The sequence below is a fragment of the Podarcis raffonei genome, chromosome 16 (genome assembly GCF_027172205.1).
Source record: "Podarcis raffonei isolate rPodRaf1 chromosome 16, rPodRaf1.pri, whole genome shotgun sequence".
Taxonomy (NCBI): Eukaryota; Metazoa; Chordata; class Lepidosauria; order Squamata; family Lacertidae; genus Podarcis; species Podarcis raffonei.
The window spans coordinates 39,024,066-39,045,379 of record NC_070617.1 but is presented as its reverse complement, the minus strand read 5'-3'; the positions used below and the strand labels follow the sequence as shown (position 1 = coordinate 39,045,379).

At 45.0% G+C, this 21,314-nt stretch overlaps 2 protein-coding genes across 12 annotated transcripts in view; one reads left to right on the top strand and one right to left on the bottom strand.

Annotated features, from left to right (window-relative positions):
* PITPNM2 (phosphatidylinositol transfer protein membrane associated 2) overlaps nt 1-21,314 on the bottom strand; it is a 184,616-nt gene that overhangs the window by 18,427 nt on the left and 144,875 nt on the right. For 4 of the 10 annotated variants that reach the window (XM_053368303.1, XM_053368304.1, XM_053368306.1 and 1 more), the window contains 6 exons: nt 20,820-21,031; nt 17,390-17,565; nt 15,796-15,966; nt 11,325-11,474; nt 3,930-4,094; nt 2,649-2,858 (listed from right to left, as the gene is read on the bottom strand). In XM_053368303.1, coding sequence (XP_053224278.1) covers nt 2,649-2,858; nt 3,930-4,094; nt 11,325-11,474; nt 15,796-15,966; nt 17,390-17,565; nt 20,820-21,031 — 1,084 coding nt within the window. Of the gene's footprint in view, nt 1-2,648; nt 2,859-3,929; nt 4,095-11,324; nt 11,475-15,795; nt 15,967-17,389; nt 17,566-20,819; nt 21,032-21,314 lie in introns of those variants that run through there. The other 6 variants (XM_053368307.1, XM_053368308.1, XM_053368309.1 and 3 more) reach the window with 6 other exon arrangements.
* The window catches only part of HIP1R (huntingtin interacting protein 1 related), a 297,989-nt gene that overhangs the window by 197,227 nt on the left and 79,448 nt on the right, over nt 1-21,314 (top strand). The window lies entirely within an intron of this gene.

The window sequence follows — 21,314 nt, the reverse complement described above, 5'->3', positions numbered from 1 at the left end:
TGCTTTCCATTCTTGAGTTGGGAATAGAGTGGTTGCTTTGGAAGACGGTAATCAGGCATCCAAACAACATGACCAGTCCAACGAAGTTGATGCTAAAGAATCAACTGGTGATCTTTGCTTTTTGCAGTACACTGGCATTAGTTCACCTGTATTCCCGAGGACAGTCGGTTGATGGAATTTTTCAAAGAGCTGGAAATGGCGTTTAAAAGTGGTCCATGTTTCACAAGTGTACAGTAATGTTGGTAGTACAATAGCTTTGTAAATGAGTATTTTGGTTTCCCTGCGCACTCAAACACTGCGCTTCAATTGGGAGAAAGCTGCACCTGCAGAGCTCAGGCGATGCTGGATCTCGGCATCAATGCTGGCCCTTGTGGAAATGTTACGGCCCAGGTAGGAAAAGTGATCAACACTTTCCAATGTTACACCATTAAGTTGGATTTGTGGTGCTGCAGAGGGGTTGTTTTGTGCTTACTGGTGCAGTACTTTGGTTTTTTGGATATTGAGCGATAGACCAAGCTTTCCATAAGCTTTTGTGAAGATATTTAGGATGGTTTCGATATCATCCTCTGAGTGTGCACACACTACGTTGATCCCACTGTGAATGGTACATTTTGAGAGCCCCTGTTATCTGCGATTGTTGCCGTCATGTTATCATGGAGGAGCCGAAGGATGTTCAAAAATTTACCTGGGCAGCCAATTTTCAGGAGGACAGTCCACAGGGCAGTACAGTGTCAAAGGCCTTATTCAGGTCAATAAACACCATATACAGGGGTTGATTTTGCTCTCTGCATTTTTCTTGAAGCTCTCCTGCCAACTCTCGGCAACCATAACAAACTCCACTTCTCAGGATTCATATCAGGTTTCATATCAGTTAAACTGTCATGGCATCTTCCAAGAAACCCTGAAGCAGGGGTGGGGGACTGCGGTGTCCCTTTGAGGATACCTCAAGAGGACTCTTCACTGGTATTCTTCACTATGCATTTGCTTCAAAAAAACCTTCCTCTCTCCCAAGAAACCCTGGAAACTCAAACTGCTGTGAAGGGCAGGGTGGTGCTGGTGTCAGGCTCAATCAATCCTCCTGTCAGCCACATTCTGAGGGAAGTGCTGATCTTGATGTAATCAAACTGGGACCACTCACATACCAGAGGAAGGTATCAACATTATCAGGGGAACCCTGATGTTTGCAGAAGAAGAAACTCTTGGGGCAAGCCCCTACTTCCAACATCCCAGTGAAGATGAACATAGCCAGTGCTGCCCATGGGGTGGAGAATTGTAAAGAAAGGAGAAAATCGGGGGGGGGGGGGAGGAGACAACGTATCCTAGAAGAGGAGGCTGCTGGCTGGCACTCTGAACAGGAGCACTCCATGCTGCAGCATTTGGTTGCAGATCTCACTTGTAGCACAGCATTCTCAGTCTTGTCAGCGCAAGTGCGATTCCTAGGATTCTTTGTGGGAAGCCGTGGCAGTTAAACAAGTATGAAACTACTATAGATTTGTAGCGTGGCCATGTCCCACAGTAAGAGAAGAGAAATTAATTGGTGATTCTTAGAAGTTTCAGAACATTTTATGCCTCCCCCAAATTGGTGCCCTTCAGATGTTTTGGCCTACAACTTCCCATCAGCCTCAGCCAGCACAGAAAGTCTGTCATGGCCTCTGGAACAGAGGTAGCTGTGTTCAAACCACATATTAAACTGGGCACCAAGTTTAGGAACAAAAGCGGAAATGATACTTCAGTCTGTCACTTACCTGTCTTATCATTATAGCTATGTGTCAGGAGATCACCATTGAGGCACCTTAGCACCTGCAAACTTACCATTTCTGGGTGTCTAATTTTTAAAACATACATTCCCTTACAAATTTCTAAATCAACAACAGCATCTCAAAAGCTGCTGAGTGTCAAAAGAAAAGGCAGGAAGTGTATTGTTGAGAAAGGATGCCCCTCGTCTCACCAATTCCCACAGTAGATCCTCTCTAGACTCCTTGCTATAGAATTTCAAGGCAAGAGGAGGAAACCAAACATTGTCCTGTTAGGAGAACTGCCATTTAGTTGCATGGAGGTCATAAATTGCCATTCTGACAGCATAGCTTCAATTGTCCTGCTGGATTTCTCAAATTTATTTATTTGCCTCACCACAGATGTCCATCACAGAACAGATTGTGTTGTACCAGACCAGCAAGAAAACCAAAACTTCTGGAAAATCCTGCCAAAAAATACTTCTTTCCCCCCAGATTCTGACATAAGAGAGGAGTAGTTATCAAAACAAACTTGCAATTATTTCTACTCCCAAGCCAAAGCCATCTCCTAAGTGGAGGTCTTCCAGTTCAAAGCATTTATGGCCTGCAGCTGTGATTTTGGGATCCTCCAAACAGGACAGTCAAGAATAGCTGCTTCCTCCTAAGAAACAGCAGCAACAGTACTGCAAGTGCTGTAGAGGATTTTAAAATTAACCAGAGTGTGCACTACAGAGGCAGGTGGCTGTTAGTGGCAAGAAAGTTAGTCATCAAAGCAGAGCGGAAGCAAGTGTTGTTTAAACTATGCCAAGATGGTGAAGGAGTCCCATGAAAAGCAGACCCATTTGGCTCTGGAGAGAGCGACAGAGGAGGTTAGTCAGTGATGCATCTTGCTCCCCTTGTCTCTCTCCAGAATACCTTTGTCGATGTCCAGGTCCGGGATCTGTAGAATGCCATCCACTTCCCAATGGGAGGAGCTCCCAACCCTTCTTCCTAAGGGGTTCTGGGAAATTTCAGGTTTAGGTGCCCTATGCCTTTTGGGCGAGGGGTGGGTGGGGGCCTTGTGTGGGAGGGCAAGCAGGGCTAGAAGGCTAAACCCCCTGGAATGGGTGAGATGGTGTTTGTTTTCTAAAAGGAACATTTAAAACGATAGGGGGAAAGACAAAACAAAAACAAAACACACACCTGTTAAAACACAACTCATGCAAAGAATGCAACTTAATTTTTGTCCTTTGATAGTGTGATGGGGCTATGAAGGAAAAGCACCGGCTGTTTAAGCAACAGCTATAATCCCCTCCCCTACAGACACTACACACATCAAGGGGCAAAGTGTGTGGAAGGAGGCAGTGGAACCTCTAGCTCTGCTCCCAGCAACCTGTGGTTCTTCCTGGCACCATCATCCACACCAATGATCTAAGCATCCATGTCATTTCCTTCCCCAACTGCCCCCAACCCCTGCCGTTGCCTCAAATGCTGCTTGCAGGTAGGATGGAGAAGTTTATGGACAGACTTTTTCTTTCCTTAAAAAAGTAAAAGCGTTTTAGTCATAACCATAAGAAATATTTAACTCTGCAACTAATTAATTCAAACCCATAGTATTATCAACTAAGGTGTCTTTAATGAGGTGACAACCTTAGAAAGTATTACTTGTGTACCTCTGTGAGTGTGTGTGTGTGAGTGTGAGTGTTTGTATATATGTGTTTCAGATGTGGAACAGCTCCAGCTACTGATCCCTGAGATGCAAAGAGCTGGTGTAGAAATAATGGCTAGAGAAACCTGAGCTACGAATCAGCAAGCCCCTGGTTTGACTCTTGCCTGTGTCCGGATGACGTGGCCTTAGGCAAGACACTCTAGCTCACCCCCAATCTCTCCATTTGCAATATGGAGGAGAACAACACTGACTTACCTTACAGGGATGGTGTGAGGATCTCAATCAGATGATGCATGCACAGCACTTTGAATAAATAAGTATTAAAAGAACTGAAGGAACACTGAAGTGAAACCAGATTGCAGCCCAGACCCTCCTTCTTTTCAGATGAGAATGCTTGTTCTTTTAGGCCTGCAGTTTGGAGACCCCAGAATCTCAGTGACAAGAATGAAGCAGGACAGGACATCGGTCAATCCTTCAAGCTGCTCAGAGACCTGGTGTGGGGGAGCTAGTGGGAAAGGACGACATTTCCAGGGGGGAGGAACACTTACTGTTGGCTATGTTGGAAGCAGTGTAACTGTCTGCCATTCCCGAGACCTGGCTGGCAATGCTGGCCTCGCTGGCTCTCCGGAAGCCCCTGAACTGGGGGGCTGAAATGGGAGCCGAAGGGGATGCACTTTCCATGAAGACGCCACCATGAGACTGAACAACATCCGCTACGGAGACGAAACAGGGAAATCAAAAATATTAGACCAAACGGACGTAGAGCATGGTGAGATGAACAGGGTGCAAAAATCAAATAAAATCAAGCAAAACATGCAAAACACACAAAGAAAAGGCAGAAAACACCGCAACTGATGTCAAACCGAATCTTTCAAAGCTGGTTAGATGGAATAAGCATTTCAACAGCACCCAGATTGGAAAATTAAACCAACACCAGCACAAATAAGCATAAAAAAGGTCCAGCAGCTCTGTAGTCATAAACAAAATAATTGCCTCGGAAGAAAAGAGAAATATGTGACTGAAAGAACCCGAGTTGCCTATTGGATGGGCTCACACCAATATACACCGCTTGCACAGAGCAATGTATATACAAACTGTGTTTCTGGGAAATCAGGGCAGAGGGTCTTTCAGAAGCCCCCCAGGGATTCTTCCATTCAAACATCATTAATTGCAGACAAGTGTCCGTGAAATACATTTTGCCCCTCATTACTGATCAGCTGCATTTGAGTTTTGGGTGCAAATTATAACTAGGATGCATTCGAAGTTCCCAAGATCATGTGAATTGAATCTACACTCTAGAATAGGGATAGCCAATGAGATGTCCTCTAGATGTTGTTGGGCTACAATTACCAGCAGCTCCAGCAGCCAGCAAGGCTAGTGATCAGAGAGGACAGGAGCTGAAACCCAGCAACATCTGGAGGGTACCATGTGGGCTACCCCGCCCCATAATATATCCTAGAAACCTTTGCAATGCAGCTGAGTTGCTCAGCCATTGTAGAAAGGATTCCTTCCATGCAGAAAGCATGAAGAGTAGAGTGGTGTGGTATTGGCTGGGAAATATTTATATATTTAGACAATTTATATACTGCTTAATTAAAATACAATACTCGAGAAATTATCCAGAGATAAAATCAGTTAAAAGCCAATTACAAAATCAGAAATAACTTTAAATTTTATTTAATTTATCTAAAACAATTTATATAGTGCTTGGTTGTAGAAAGACCTCTAAGCAGTTTAAGAAAATGTAAAATAAACTTTGAAATTATCAATAAATATATTTAAAAACTGGTATACAAATTTATTTAAAAGATTATTAAATGAAATATATGTAACTCCTACATTTCTGGACAGGCTCTGAAAAGAATACAGTGGTGCCTCGCAAGACGAACGCCTCGCAAAATGAAAAACTCGCAAGACGAAAGAGTTTTCCGTTTTTGAGTCGTTCCGCAAGACGAATTTCCCTATGGGCTTGCTTCGCAAGAAGAAAGCCCATAGGGAAATCTCCGGGGACCTCTTTTAAATGCTGGCGGTGGGGAGCAAAGCCTTTCGCCCCCCTCCAGCCTTCAGCATTTTAAGATCGCCCCGGGACAGCAGAGAAGTTTCCGCTGTCCCGGGGGCTTTTAAAATGCTGGGGGTCGGCAACGAAGGCTTCGCTGCCGCCTGCCAGCATTTTAAAATCGCCCCGGGACAGTGGAGAAGTCTCCGCTGTCCCGGGGGCTTTTAAAATGCTGGCGGTCGGCAGCAAAGCCCTCCTGTCCCCGGAGCTTGCGGGGCGGGAGGTGGGGAGAAGGGCTTTTCTTCCCACCGCCAGCCTTCAGAACAGCCTTCTGAAGGCTGGCGGTGGGAAGAAAAGCCCTTGTCCCCCCCCCAGCCTTCAGAAGAGGTTGGGGGACAGACTGTCCCCGGACCTGGTCTGAAGGCGGTTTCCATAGGAACGCATTGATTGATTTTCAATGCATTCCTATGGGAAACCGTGCTTCGCAAGACGAAAAACTCGCAAGAAGAAAAAACTTGCGGAACGAATTAATTTCGTCTTGCGAGGCACCACTGTATAGTGAAGGTACCTGCCTGATAGTTACCTGGGTCTTCTCCCCCCCCATTAAGATAGAAGCAACATTTGCCTCTACCCCAAGGACCCCACTTGTTCTCCAAAAATTCTCAAGAATTATAGACAGAAACTCTGAGATTACATCAGGCACGGGAGATTTCAATTCCGTTAAATCAGCCAGGCGTTCCATTACCACCTCTTTTCCTATATTGGGCTGCAGCTCTCTCTTTGAATCATTTATTCTTTTATCACCAGGATAGGCACCGCTTTCCCTTTCAGTGGATGTTCAGCAGTTCTGCCTTCTCTGTCACCCACCTCTGTCTTCTCCATCTTCTCAATTTCTCCACCTACTTGCTTGTTCTTCCTCTTCCTTTGAACATAGCTGAAGAAACCTTTTCTATTAGTTTTAACCTAACTATCTTGCAAGTCTGAGTTCATTCTGAGCCTTGGCCCACCTGACCTTGCATCTGCTGGCTACTTCTGTATACTCTTCCTTCATGATTTCTCCTTTCTTCCATTTCTTACACATCACCTTCTTAAAATCTCAGCTCATCTGTAAGCCCCTTATGTAGCCACACTGGTTTCTTTAGGTGCCTTCCACTTTTCTTTCTTGTTGGAATTGACTGCCTTTGTACCTTCAGTATTTCACTGTCAAGAAACTGCTATCCATCTTGGACTTCCTTCACTTTGAGTATTTCTGACCGTGGGACTTCACACAATAGTTCCTCAAGCTTTTTGAAACCAGCCTTCTTAAAGTCCAAAGTGCATGTCTGACTACACTCAGTTTTCCCTTGCCTCTGTATAATGAAACCCAAGAGGACATGATCACTTCCTCCCAAAGTTCCCAGTCCATCCACTTCATCAATCACTTCCTCTCTGTTGGTGAGGACCAGGTCCAAGATCAGATGATCCCCTTGTTGCTTCCAGCAGATATCGGAATAGTTGAGGTCTCCTATATCCCTCCTTCTTGACTGCTTGGTAATCTGCTCTAGGAAGGCAAAATCCAAGTCCTCAGTATGGCTTGAAGGTCTGTAGCAGACACCCACAGCAAGGTCACTGTTGTTTCCCTCTCTTATATATTTTACCCATATATTCTTCCTTCCATGCCCCCGGCCATGGATCTCTTCCCAACTGTATATATCCTTTGCATATAATGCTGCTGCTCAGTGCTTTTTTTCCTTAAAAAATGTTCAGGGGTACTCTCATTTTGACTCAAGAAAACACCATTTTATAGTTCAAATCAGGGAAAATAAATACAGTAAAAGGACAAAAGTACAAAGATTCACAAAATGTTTAGGGGTATGCATACCCCTGCGTCCCCCCAGAAAAAAAGGACTGCTGCTACTCCTCCTTTCTTTTGAGCAGGTTTTGCCTCTCAATTTCTACATTCCAGTCACAAGTCATATCCCACCAGTTTTCAGTAATGCCTATTAGGTCATATTTGTCATCCTGTATTAAGAAGTTAAGTTCTTCTTGCTTGTTTCCCACACTTTGCACATTTGTGTAGAGACATCACAGGTGTCTGAGGTGAGGGCATGGAATCGATTTTATAGCTCCAGAGAAATAGTATGGCTCCTAACAGTCCGGCTTTTTACGTCATGTTTCTCCAGCCGTGTCCCCAGTATTGGACGATCTTCCTCATTCCTGCATCTCTTTCCCAGGACGGTCCACTCTGTTACATCAAAACTTCTGACCCCAGGTTAGTAAGTTAACACAGGTAAGAAAGATTGTGTAATTCAAAAATACAATGGCAAAGGAACAAAACTCTTGCAGCTAATGGTATATGACCTGGTGGCCCACAAACCCATAGGGGGAAGATGTAGACATAAAAATCCAAACCCGTAAGAAATTGTTCCCCCTCCTACCACTAGATGGCACTGTGTGAATCTGATAGAGCCAATACCAGCTGCTGGTAACCACAGGTGGGCAGAATGCTGCTGTTCGGCTTGCAGGCTTCCCACAAGCATCTGGTTGGCCACTGTGAGAACAGGATGCTGGAAGAGATGGGCATTCAGCAGCTTTGCCTTATGCTCTTAAATACAAACAGTGTTCGTACAGCTAGGGCGAAAAGGGCATGGGAGACTGTCTTGCCGGGGGACGACTGTGTAGTTTAGGGGTGGAATAATCTGTTTTGGCTGCAGAGGGTCCCAGTTCAATCCCTAGTATCTCCAGGTAGGCCTGGGAATGATCCCTGCCTGAAATCCAGGCAAACTGCTTCCAGTCAATGTGGAAAAATCTGAGCCGGAGGACCAATGGTCTGACCTAGCATACAGCAGCTTCCTATGTTCCTGAGTCTTAGCTTAAGAGAAGAACCAGACTGCTGCATTCTCCATCTCCATCTCACACATTCTCAATCTTGGGCCTATTCTGCAGTGGCTCCGTCTTGGCCAGCTGCCATTATTATAAACATTTAGGCGGCAGGCAAAAACCTTCCTTGGTAACCACACTTTTGGCCTATAACCATCTGGGGCTTTTAGAAGTGGGAAGGATGCTCTTATTTTTTTATTTTCCTAAAATTTATACACCCCTTGGCAACAACAACAAAAAAAACCCACCCCTCAAAGTTGTTTACAAAAGATAAAATAGCAAAATCAAGAAAAGTTTACAACCTTACTTTAAAACATACAAAAATTAAAATACTAAAACAGATTAAGATTACCTCAACTTTCTAAGCATCTGGGTAGGCTTGTCTAAACAGGAATGTTTTTAACAGGCACTGAAATTTGCAATGACATCACAGCATGCATAATCTTTCAGTGTTTATTTCTAAGTTGATATACTGCCCTTCAATACACAAATAGACGAGTTCCGTGCTGTTTTAGAAGTCAATAAAGATTTTAAAACCATATAAACTCTATAAAAACAAAAGCAGTCAGTAGAAACAGCAGATAAAATGGTACCAATTTAAAATCCCATCAGATGATAAATTATTAGATGTTATTGGTCAACGACCACCATGCAGCCTCTGTAAGCATCAGGTCTTAGTTGGAGGTCGTTACCTTGCTTCCTAAAAGCTGTGATTTGCACAGTTTTGAAAATAAGTATGAAGGAGGAACGATCCACTCCAATTATTTTCACAAGTCAACCGCGATCTTGCAAACGCCCCTTTGATGCAAAATTTGAAAAGAAATGCAGCCAGGCAGAAAATCAGCAACAAAAGGAAACTCGATTTTGGAAGCAGAAGCCATTAGAGGCACCAAGGTCTTGAAAGCTTTCCCACATAAACGTTGAATCCTGTACATGATTGGTGTCTAAACTTAATGCTGAGCATATTTGGAAACAGTATATTTCGGGACATGAAAGAAGTTCCTACAAAGGGAGCTCCAGTGAGGATGGAGGGAACTTCCTTCTGCTTTTAGACCTCCACAGGAGCAGGAGATGCCTCGGGAGGGGCAAATCTGCCAATTTCATTCTCTCTGTTTCTTATTTTCCACTTTTAAATTGAGTTCCCCACATTTCCACAGCGGTTTCTGATTTTTAAAAAGCCTTCATGCAAATTAATCTGCATTTTAGTATGAATTTCTTCTGATATATGCATTTTTGCAAGGCAATTTCTCCTAAAACAATGCATTTTGTATGCTATTTTCACAAATATATGCACATTTTGTTCCTATTTTATCCTAGCTATACTCATTTTTGCACGCATTGCTTGGCAGAGGAACTCCACACCTCGGCCCCCTAGAGTAGATACATATCGCATAAGCAAGCAGTGCAATTTTACAGGGATTTTAATAGCACAGGAGAGGTGTGTGGGAAGTGGATATTGCCAGCCCCTTCCTGTGCTATAAAAGGGATGCTGGATGACCACCACCAGAGAGCCCTTCAGGGAGTTTAAACTTCTACGGAACACAAAGCATGCACTTCATATCCTAAACAGCAGGGGGAACACTTGGAATCCAATGCCAGGTGGATAAAATTTGTATATGCTAATTTATATGTACAGATGCAAATTCAGAAATAGTGACGAAAGTACCACTGCATGCTAGTAGAGAAGACAGTGCTGCTATTTTTTTGATGGGCAACTTCAAGGTTCCCTCTGCTGTTCTCCCTTCTTAGGGCTCTTTATCTTTGAGCTGGATTGGGTAGGCAAGCCCTTCAAACAGAGAACTGTCCGTAAAGTAGGGCAGATGGCCACCCTAATCAGAAACATTTAATGCAAAGTCACGAATTCTCAGTTCCTAGACCTAGCAGTGGAAATGAACTAGGAGTGCAAAGAGGAATCTCTTCCTTCCGCTAGCACTGCAGGCTGGATAATGAGTCAGCTAAATGCTGAGTCACTGGGATTTTCACCTTCTCCTTTTTTGCTGTTGTAGCATCACGCGACCTCCCTTGCCTCTTGCAGTGGGTCACTTGGTTCCTCCTGCCCAGATAAAAAATGTCTCATCACTGTGAACATCAATCTGCAACTTTGCACCTAACCACAGGCAAACCCCTCCAAAGTGGACTGAGCGGCAGCATGAAAAACTGCAAGCCTATACATTTGTGTTGAGCACCTTGGACAAGCTTGTCTGCTTGAGCTAGGCTGAATGCAAGCAAAGGATTTTTTAAAACTCTCCAAGCAGAGGTGGAGGTGTGAATTGGTTCTTCTCAGCTCAGCGGGCATCACCTTGCGCACAGTGTGTACTTCCACCCCTGCAGAATCAGGCATGCGTGGCCAAGGGGAGGAAAGAGGGTTGCTTTGCTTGCTTGTCACTTATCAGAAAGGGAGGTATACCAAACAGATGATGTAGTGCCTATGCACTAATGCTAAAGGTGCTGGAGGTGAACTTTTGAGCAACAGAGTTCTTCTTCAGGTAAAGGTAAAGGTACCCCTGCCCGTACGGGCCAGTCTTGACAGACTCTGGGGTTGTGTGCCCATCTCACTTAAGAGGCCAGGGGCCAGCGCTGTCCGGAGACACTTCCGGGTCACGTGGCCAGCGTGACGAAGCTGCTCTGGAGAGCCAGAGCCGCACACGGAAACGCCGTTTACCTTCCCGCCAGTAAGCGGTCCCTATTTATCTACTTGCACCTGGGGGTGCTTTCGAACTGCTAGGTTGGCAGGTACCAGTGTCCAAAATAAAAAATTAAAAAGGGGCAGGGAATATTACTCCCAATTTTAAACATAAAATTGCTACCTGTTTTTGTATTTGCTTGTTTCCCATTTCTGCTGTGTGCACCATGTCTGAAAAATTCTGTGTAACTCCAACATTCTGTACAGGTAGTTGGTCCTCTGAAAGAATACCGTCCCTGCCTCTGCCAATTTTGTCCTGGGGGAATCAACCTGGCCACTAAGGCAGTAGGGAAAGCTTTCATGATCCTTGGGGGCGGGGAACCAGCTGTTTATCAAGCATCACCCACAATCCCAAGAATATATGCCACAAGACAGTATGGGGAGGGAGAAGGGCACGTTACACACACTCAGCAAATCCAGAATTTTTACTGGAAATATCTTGCCAATTCAGGATGGGAACAGGGATACTGGTTTCCATGAAGCTGTCGTGGTTCTGGAGAGCAACCAGTGGGCTGCTTTCTACGAGGAGGACAGGGTTGCTCTGGACTGTTTCAACTAGAAGCAGATGAGGAAGAAAACAAATAGGGGCAAAAAAACAACAACAAACCACAGAAAGTGTAACAACAAGAGACCTCACAATTGATGTCAACAACAGCTCAGGGCCTTGCCTAAAGGAATTCAGACACAGGAAAGAAAACCAAGGGCTCTAAGGTAGAGGTGATGGTGGTCATGTCTGAACAGGTGTTAAGAGGGTGGGGTGCTAGTGGCTTACAGCAGAGAATCAGGAAGGGGTGCTGAACCACTTCTCCCTGCCAGAAATAAGAGATTTCAGCACCTTTTCACACCTACTTCACCTAGAGAGCCAGTGTGGTGTAGTGGTTAAGAGCGGTAGTCTCGTAATCTGGGGAACCGGGTTCGCGTCTCCGCTCCTCCACATGCAGCTGCTGGGTGACCTTGGGCTAGTCACACTTCTGTGAAGTCTCTCAGCCCCACTCACCTCACAGAGTGTTTGTTGTGGGGGAGGAAGGGAAAGGAGAATGTTAGCCGCTTTGAGACTCCTTAAAGGGAGTGAAAGGCGGGATATCAAATCCAAACTCTTCTTCTTCTTCTTCTTCTAGGGCTTGCTCACATTTCTGCTTGTCCTGTGCCTAGAAAGCATACTTCCAAGCAGTTTCCTGCTTGATCCACTTTTCTAGGCATGGGTCCGAGCGGTTTCCCCCTTGTCCTGCTCCATTCCCAGGGAAAACCTGCTCTTTAGCTCTAAACTGAAATAAATGGCAGCCCATGGTAAAACCTGATTGCTGTTTGCTTCAATTGAGCACTAAAGAGAACTTTTCCCTGGGGAAAAGAGCAGGACAAGAGGAAGTGTGAATAAGCAGACAAAGCAAAGTCTTTTGCAGATAAAATCGCTCAAATTTGGAAGGAGGCAGACTTCACAGTGGGGCAGGACTGGGGTGGGAGGGTGCCAGCACTCTGTCTAGTCACGTTCATGGGATCAATTTCAACCTGGCCAGGCTGCTTGAATGAGTCTTATCAACCCTTGCCCATCCTGGTCCACAAAAGCGAGCCAGAAAGGGCTGGGCAATGGGCTCTGTGGAGTGGTAGAGTGTGGATTAGTCTTCCTGGAACCCCTTAAAGAGGTGGTTATTGAACTGCCTCTTAAAAAAACATCTTTGGAACTGGCCACCATGGCCAGTTATCACCAAGTCTCAAATATTCCATTCCTGGGCAAGGTGATTGAGTGGGTGGTCATGGAATAACTCCATGCACATCTGGAGGATGCAGACTATTTGGACCTCTTCCAGTTGGGTTTCAGGTCCCATCATAGGACTGAAACTGTCTTGGTTGTGCTGTTCAATGATCTCTTGCAGGCTAGGTAGGGACAGAGGTGAAAGCTGTTTCCTAGGTCTGCTGCATCTCTCAGCAGCTTCTGATACTATCGACTACAGTATCCTCCTGGACTGTCTAAGAGGGCTGGGAGTTGGGGGCACTGTTATGCAGTGGTTCCACTCCTTCCTCCTGGGGCATGTCTAGAAACTAGTGGTGAGGGATGAGTGTTTGGTCCTTTGGGTGCTCACTTGTGAGGTGCCTCGGAACTCTGTCCTCTCCCCCATGCTTTTCAACATCTATATGAAACCGCTGGAAGAGATCATTGGGGGGTTGGGCTGGGTGTTCACCAACATGTGGATGATACCCAGCTCCACCTCTTGTTTAAACTGGAACCAGGGAAGGCAGTGAACTTCCTGTGTGGGTGTCTGGATTGAGGCTGAATCCCCACAGAAGTATTGTTTCTAGGGGACAGTGGGTGGGCAGGTGGGGGGACTCCCTGGACCTAAATAGGGTAACTGTGCCCCCCAAAGACTAGGCGCACAGCCTGGGGGTCATTTTGGATTCACAGCTGTCCATGGAGGGGCAGGTTAATTTTGTGTCCAGGGCAGCTGTCTTAACAGCTCCATCTGGTATGCAGGCTGAGGTATCTGCCTGTGCACTGTCTTGCCAGAGTGGTAGACGCTCCGGTTATCTCCCGCATGGACTACTGCAATGCATTCTGCGTGGGGATACCTTTGAAGGTGATTTGGAAACTACAACTAATCCAGAATGGGGCTGCCAGACTGGTGACTGAGAGCAGTCACAGGGACCATATAACACCTGTCCTACAGGATCTACATTGGCTCCCAGTATGTTTCCAAGCACAATTCAAAGTTTTGGTGATGACCTTTAAAAGCCCTAGTTGGCTAAGGCTCTGTACCTGATGAAGCGTCTCCACCACCGTTGTTTGGCCCGGACACTGGGATCCAGCTTTGAGGGCCTTCTGGTAGTTCCCTCAATACGAGAAGTGAGGTTACAGGGAACTAAGCAGAGGACATTCTTGATAGTCATGCCTGCGCTGTGGAACACCCCCCCCCCCCAAATCAGATGTCAAGGAAATAAATATCTGACTTTTAGAAGACATCTGAAGGCAGTCCTGTACAGGGAAGTTTTTAATGTTTGATATTTTATTGTGGCTTTATAATTTGTTGGAAGCTGCCCAAAGTGGCTGGGGCAATCCAGTCAGATGGGCAGCATAATAGTAATAATAATAATAAATCATTATTAATTATTATTACTATTATTAGCCCCTAGTGAGACTTTTCCCCAGTCAGAGTTTAAATGGGAGACAAACAAGGGATGGGAAGTAGTTTCAAGGGGGTGGGAGTGTGGTGTGGGGAAAGGGTTCAGCACCCTCTTTCACACGCTCCTCCACATGAAATGACTTCAAACTCTTATATACCTGTTCAGCTGCGACCAAAATTCTGTAACATAGATCTGCTGACATCACATATACTTAGACCACAAGGAATGTTCAAGTCAGGGTTAGTCACATCTGTACTTGCCTGTGCCACGTGGAACAAAATTAGGGCACATGGTGGCATGCAATTTTGGTGTCTTTTGGGTTATGAACTAAAGCATGCTCACTTGGAAAAAAATCAATAGACATCAATGCACTTTACTTCTAAGTAAACTTCAAGGTACCAGAATCACCCACTCTCCTTGCTCAACAAGGCACATTTCTAGATTTCAGTAGTGCAGAGAATATATATATATGGTTGTTGCTAAATCTGAAGAGATTCCAGTGGGACTGGGTCATGATGAAAAAGCTAGACCTGTGAGACTTAGGAGTTTTTATACCACAAATGTTCCAGTTTATTATTTGTCCTGCTCCTCCAGCAGGCAGCAATGTGGTAAGGTTCGGGAAGCATCACAGAACAGCTAAGATGAGTGGAATAATGTGAAGACCATCAGATACAGTCCACCATTAAAGCACTGTTATTGCATCAATAATTATTGGTGCAGAATGCAGCCGCAAAAGAACCAAACAACCCAATCTGGAAGGACTCCAACAAGCAAAAGAACACATTGAAAAATGTAAATGTTTTCCCCCAAAAACTATTGGAATTGTAGTTTGGGAGGGTGTTAGCAACTCTATCTTATCTCCATCTCAAAACCACAGTTCTCAGGCTACTTTGTTGGGAAGTTATCATGACTCATGTCAGCAAAGTAGGTTTGGGAGAGGCTTAAACTTGTAGTGAAAACACACACACACACCCTGCATCAGCTGGGATTCTTTGCTCTATACCTGTGGGCTCATGGTGGGGAGAGGGGAGGAGCTCTGAACTTTGCAAAGTGCCCCTCCCTTAGCACTGAGTCAACAAAGCCAGATCACACACTTCTCGGGTAAGAAGGCGGGCCTGAGGTGGCCTAGCTGCCAGGCATACTCAACCCAGCAGCTCTAATGCTAACTCAAACACTGCTCCTACAACCAAAATGCCTGTTAGTCTCCGTAACTGCATGTTCCATCTTAGGCTGAGTTCTTACAGAGGTGAGAAACCAGTGCATGAGGTATACCACTTCAAATAGCAGACAAGGGTGCCCATGATTAAATACTTTTTCAATACAGTGGTACCTCAGGTTACATACGCTTCAGGTTACATATGCTTCAGGTTACAGACTCCACTAACCCAGAAATAGTGCTTCAGGTTAAGAACTTTGCTTCAGGATAAGAACAGAATCATGCTCTGGTGGCACGGCAGCAGCAGGAGGCCCCATTAGCTAAAGTGGTGCTTCAGGTTAAGAACAGTTCCAGGTTAAGTACGGACCTCCGGAAGGAATTAAGTACTTAACCCGAGGTACCACTGTGCACTAAAATCCCCTCCACTTGGAAAACTAGATGTTGGAGGGAAGGGAGGGCTTAGCCTGACCTTCTTCCTGACTCGCTGGCTTTCTACGTGGAGGGATTTTCACTCATGTGCCTCCACAACGTGAATGCCGAAGTGGCTTATCACTTCAATGTGGCCATAGATGCCTTTTGGCTTTTGGAGTCAAAAAGCTGACTTACCCAGGAGGGCTGAATTGCCATCCCCGAGAGGAAACCTCTGGTAGCGTGGGACATTAAAGGGTGGTAAAATGTGGAACTTCTTCTCCAGAAGAGGTTCCAAGCGTGAGGCTGACGGGTCTGCAGGGTGGAACAGGTTATAGACTTGCTGACAGGCTGGTCTCAACTGGAAGACTGAGCAATAGAGAGGGGAAGGTGCGGTGGAAGATACAGACAAGATATTAAAGCAGGAGTCTACCATCTTACTGCTGATCTCATCACATTGACAACATTGGCTGTTTATGCAGGCATACCTCAAAGATATTGTGAATTTGGTTCTAGATCACCGCAATAAAGCGAATATTGCAATAAAGAGAGCCACACAATTTTTTTTTGTTTCCCAGTGCATAGAAAAGTTATGATTTCACTATACTGTAGTCTTTTAAGTCAGACTGCCCCGCACCCCGGCTGCCAGGGAGGGAAGGGAAAAACCCAGCTTCAGCCCTAGCCAGCTCCACTCCCATGGCCAGAAGAGGGGCAGTGGGATTCCTTCCCCTGGAAGCAGCCAGGCTGCCTGCAACTGCACCCACATCCTCGTAAGGAGAAATATCTGTGAAACACAGTAAAGCGAGGTGCAATTAAATGAGGTATGCCTGTGTATTCCCTGGACATAGACGCTATGCTGCTGCTTACTGACAGAATATTTTTCTGAATATACAGAATTTTTTGCTAATAAGTAAATAAAAACAAAGTATTATTGGTCAGCTTGTCAAATCACAACATGCAAGTAATATTTAAGTCAGCTGATATTTATGTGCACCGTTTTTACTAAGCCCTGGTCATACTGTTTATTGCATAGTCCTAAAGCAATATGAAGTAACTGCATAACCAACATTTCATTTAATAAATCAAACAGTTGCTTATTACGGAGGGGAAGGGTTGTATCCCACTGGGAGAGCATCTGCTTTGCATGCAGCAGCTCCTGGATTCAATTCCAGCACCTCCAGGCAGGGCTTGGAAGCCCTGGAAGCCACTGCCAGTCAATGTCAGCGTAAGGCAGTGCCATATGTTCCCATGAAGATGGACCTAACACTGAAAGAGAATTCCCAGTGGATTCTGCACTTATTGTGTAAGTCTGGCTTAGCAATTTGCACAAGAAGTTTATGTTCCACCAAGCAAACTCAGGGTTGGTAATCAATCTTACTCCACCGCCCCTCATTATTTATGCAAACTGCCTGCCTTAGAATAATTTTTAAGTGCCATATCTCATTTATCACCCTTTTAAAATGGAAGCACTTTGAAGAGTTGAGATGCTCAATGGTTTGAGGTGGGTGCCATGGTCACATCATGAACACTAGCCAAAGCAGGTTTGCTGAACATTTACACAACTCATTATTCTTCAGAACTCAGCCACAGAGAGAAAGATACATTCGGAAGTAGTTACATTGCTTCCAAAACAGCTTCACTGCTCTAAAAACCATACGTTTGTCTGCTTTATAGTTTGAGTTTTCCATATTTGCGTCTTTGCTCACAAAACCTTTTAACAATTATTTTACAAGTATGTACAAATATTTTGCAAGCATTTTAAAATACCCCTTTACCCAACACGAAAACTTACTGTCAAGAGTTGGAATGACGGTTTTTCGCAATGCGAGGACCAGCCCCAAAGGAGATCCAAACAGGAAGAAGTCTGTGATCTCAAACTCAAATTTCCCAAGATTTCCTCCATCCAGCACAGTGGAACTGCTTGATGTCCTTGATCCCGCATAGTTTTTTAGAGCGCTAGAATGTAAACTGGAGAGAGCAGAAAACAGACTGTAAGCAACAGCGAAGAAGGCAAACTACAAGACAGACAACCATGGATGCGTATCATGCTGTGGTTAATGTTGCATGCTGTTCTTAAGAGTTCTGAACACACAGGATGATGCTCATAAGGAAACATGTTTGTTTGGACAACTGTAGATTCAGTGCTGGACTGCGGACACTTAAATTGGTGGAAGAACATTTAACACAATGTAAGAATTATTTTGTGCCAACATTATGCAAGATGCTGTACATCATGTGAAGTTGTTTCTAGTAGCAAAACAACAAAACAAAATGAAACATGGTACCCAGGCTGCTTTAAAAACAAAAAACAAAAAAACCCTCAGTCCTCTTTGCATATGTCATGAAGGGAAGTATCACTGTTTGTTCATATAAACACCAGGTGTTGCAGCCATATGGGTCCCACAGAATGTAAGAGACATAAAAATGATGTACTATGTGGCCCAACTAGCTTTTCCATTCATTTATAACCCTTTGAACTGTACTATCTCCACCCGCCACCCCAGTCTAGACATTTTGGAGAAAAGCTGTTTTCATTTCTCCTGACATTCATGATGGGGGAAAAAAATCATAGTAGGTTTGAAAGTTTGCAGAACATCTAAGCAGTCAGTTGGTCCAAAATAACATTATCTTTAAAAAATGTATTCTACTGTATATTCCTCTGCATGCTTACTTGAAAGTCAATGCCAATGTGTTTATTGGTGCTTGCTCCCAAGTAAATATGCAGAGGATTACAGCCCAAGAGTCCCCCTTCTTTTCCACATGTGGTCCTCCAATGTTCTAGATTTCTCTACATTATGGAAAGCTGTGAATGGTGCTTACCTATTTCTTCCTCAAAGAAGTTGTTGGGACACAAGTGTTAAGGGATTAATAAAGGAGAAAAGAAAAAGAAAAGAAACAATAAGAGAGGAAAGAGAAATAGAAAGATCACAATTGGTAGGAAGGGAGTCTTGCATCTTTGCATGCTGCCTCTGTCTCATCAACCAGCTCAAAATGTATATGCATCAACGCACAGATTTATAGCACGTGTGATATGAAGCCTTGTACAGCTCATGTGATCGATTATATGTCACACTACGCATCCTGCCCACAGCCTACAAAGGTCAGGAGAGTAAATCACTCCCCTTCACATTAACAGAGTTATAGCAGGACTTTTGATCAAGCACTTCTGCCTCTGTGACATAGCTGGGTCTCTGCTGGGTCTCCCATCCACCAGGAATGCCACAAACCACTGCTGCCTTTGCCACTCTGCTGCAGGCTGCTGGACACTTGTGCTTTAATAAAGTGGCTTCCAAACTGTTCTGTTGGGCACCCCAGAGTGCTGTGGTAGCAGGTTACTGACAATGCACAAAGCTACTGAGTTGAAAGACAACTTGCCCACTGCCACCAATCTTCCCTTGGAATGTACAGATGCAGGAGAGAATCAGGGATATTCTACAGTGCTCCTCCTTTGCACATGGGACGTTTGAGAAGGCCCAGCCAGTGTACTCCATGAAAAGTGCATTTGACCTACTACCTTCCCCAGAGTCCCCTGCGACATGCAGGAATTTTCTTCACTGATGCTCAAGGGATCAACACAACAGGTTTCTTAAAGGTAAAAAAGTCTGAAAGAACTATTGCCTCCCAGCAGCTTCTCAAGTATGCCCTTAGTGGCTGAGCACATCTGACTTTAAAAATGCCCACTGTTTCAGGTCTCCTACTGGATAGGTCCCAAATCTCCTAAGGGCAGGTGGGAATTTCCTCCTCTTCATGGGCCACAGCCTCTGTTCAGTGTAGTGTAAAATTCCAAACAACCAGAAACCCCATCTGCATGATTTACAGAGCAACACGCAGAGTTAATAACCATGAAAGGGTCTGGAGGCAAAGGAGATGTAATTCCCTACTCCCTCCAAGGTTTGGAGAACTGGTGAAGACAACAAGCCTGTGATATTGTTTAGTGCCAAGAGCAATACAAACAGAAGCTGCAGAATCCACTAAATCTTTTTAATATTACCAAGAGGTACTTTTTCCCTGCAGAAAATACGTGGGATAAATAAAATATATGACTTCATGGTTGGAGAGAAGAGTTTTATGGGAACAGGCTGGGAACAGTCGACAACACAAATTTCACAGCAGCTATGCTTGAAAGTATTTGTGGGTGAGGCTTGTTTGCATGTTAAGCTTTTGGTGAGTTCCCCTCTCCTCCCACCAAGGTTCACGTGTTCTAAAAAAAGGCTTAGCAAATACGTGGGACACAGCATCTCACAATCTCTTTATCATTCCTGGAACTTTCAGCATGGTGTCATTTAAATTTCTTTTACAGAGAGCTGTTCTTCTGCAACCTTGTAAGGCAGATCATAGCTACTCCCATTTCACAGATTAGAGATTGAGGCTGATAGATAGGGAATTGCTCAAGACCACTCAGTATTTTTTTCCTCTCTCCCTTTTCTCCCTTTTGGAAGAGCAACTTAGATCAGAAAAACAGTTAAACACTTGCTTCCAAAATGGTTTGGGTTTTTTTGCGGGGGGGAGGGGTCATCACGGGAAGGGGACTACAGCTGAATGCTTCATCTATAAAAGGTTCCAGGTTCAACCCCCTGCATCTCCTGTCAAAAAAGTTCAGATCCTTCTCAGTCTCAGACCCCCAGAAAGCCAAGCTCTCCTGGGTTAAATGAACCATAAAGGTAGCTTCCTGTGTCCCTATCTCATCACGGATCTCCTATGTTACATGCAGCTTGGCCCTAAAGAGGTGGTCATTTACGTGCCAGGTGTGGGGAACCTTTGGCCCACCAGATGTTGCTGAACCACTGAATCACGCTTGCTGGGGCTGATGGGAGTTGTAGTCCAGGAATGACTGGAAGGCCAAAAGTTCCTCTATACAGTGGTACCTCAGGTTACATTCGCTTCAGGTTACAGACGCTTCAGGTTACAGACTCTGCTAACCCAGAAATAGTACCTCGGGTTAAGAACTTTGCTTCAGGATGAGAACAGAAATTGTGCTCTGGCAACGGGAGGCCCCATTAGCTAAAGTGGTGCTTCAGGTTAAGAAGAGTTTCAGGTTAAGAATGGACCTCCGGAACGAATTAAGTACTTAAACCGAGGTACCACTGTACCTGGTTCACGTATACACAAGAATGTACAGAAGCATCCATTAATCTGAAAATGAAAATTATAACAATACCATGAAGCACGTTCTATTGGCAACAGTCCCAATCAGCCACTCTTCCGTCCCATGGCAAACCTACCTGGAGAGGAAGACCTGGTGCTGCTTGATGGTGTCCACTTCGTAAGTCGACGAGTCGCTCCTCTTCCGCGGCAGCTGCTTCCTGGACTCCTCCCCGTTGCTGCGAGGGATGTCAATGTTGCTCCGGCTGAGGTGGCGGCTGGCTTCCAGGCTGGAGCCCCCTGAGCAGTAGCTGTTGTTCACAATGATTCCAGGAGACAAGAGGTCAGTGTCCTGGAATTTGAAGGGCACAAGGCCTAGGCGTCAGAGCCCTGACAAAGGGCAATCGCGTTGACACTCCGTCGGAAAGCAAGCACAGAAGACCCTCAGCCCAAAGACGTGCCCCGTGTCAGTGTTTGACCCCCAAGCTCCTCAAACTGTTGTGGGCCAGTGACCCAGCCATCAAAGTAATTAGCTTTAGTGTAATCATCATCATCATCATCATCATCATCAACAACAACAACAACATCATCATTAATACACTGTGGCTGTAAGAACATAAGAGCCTGCTGACTCT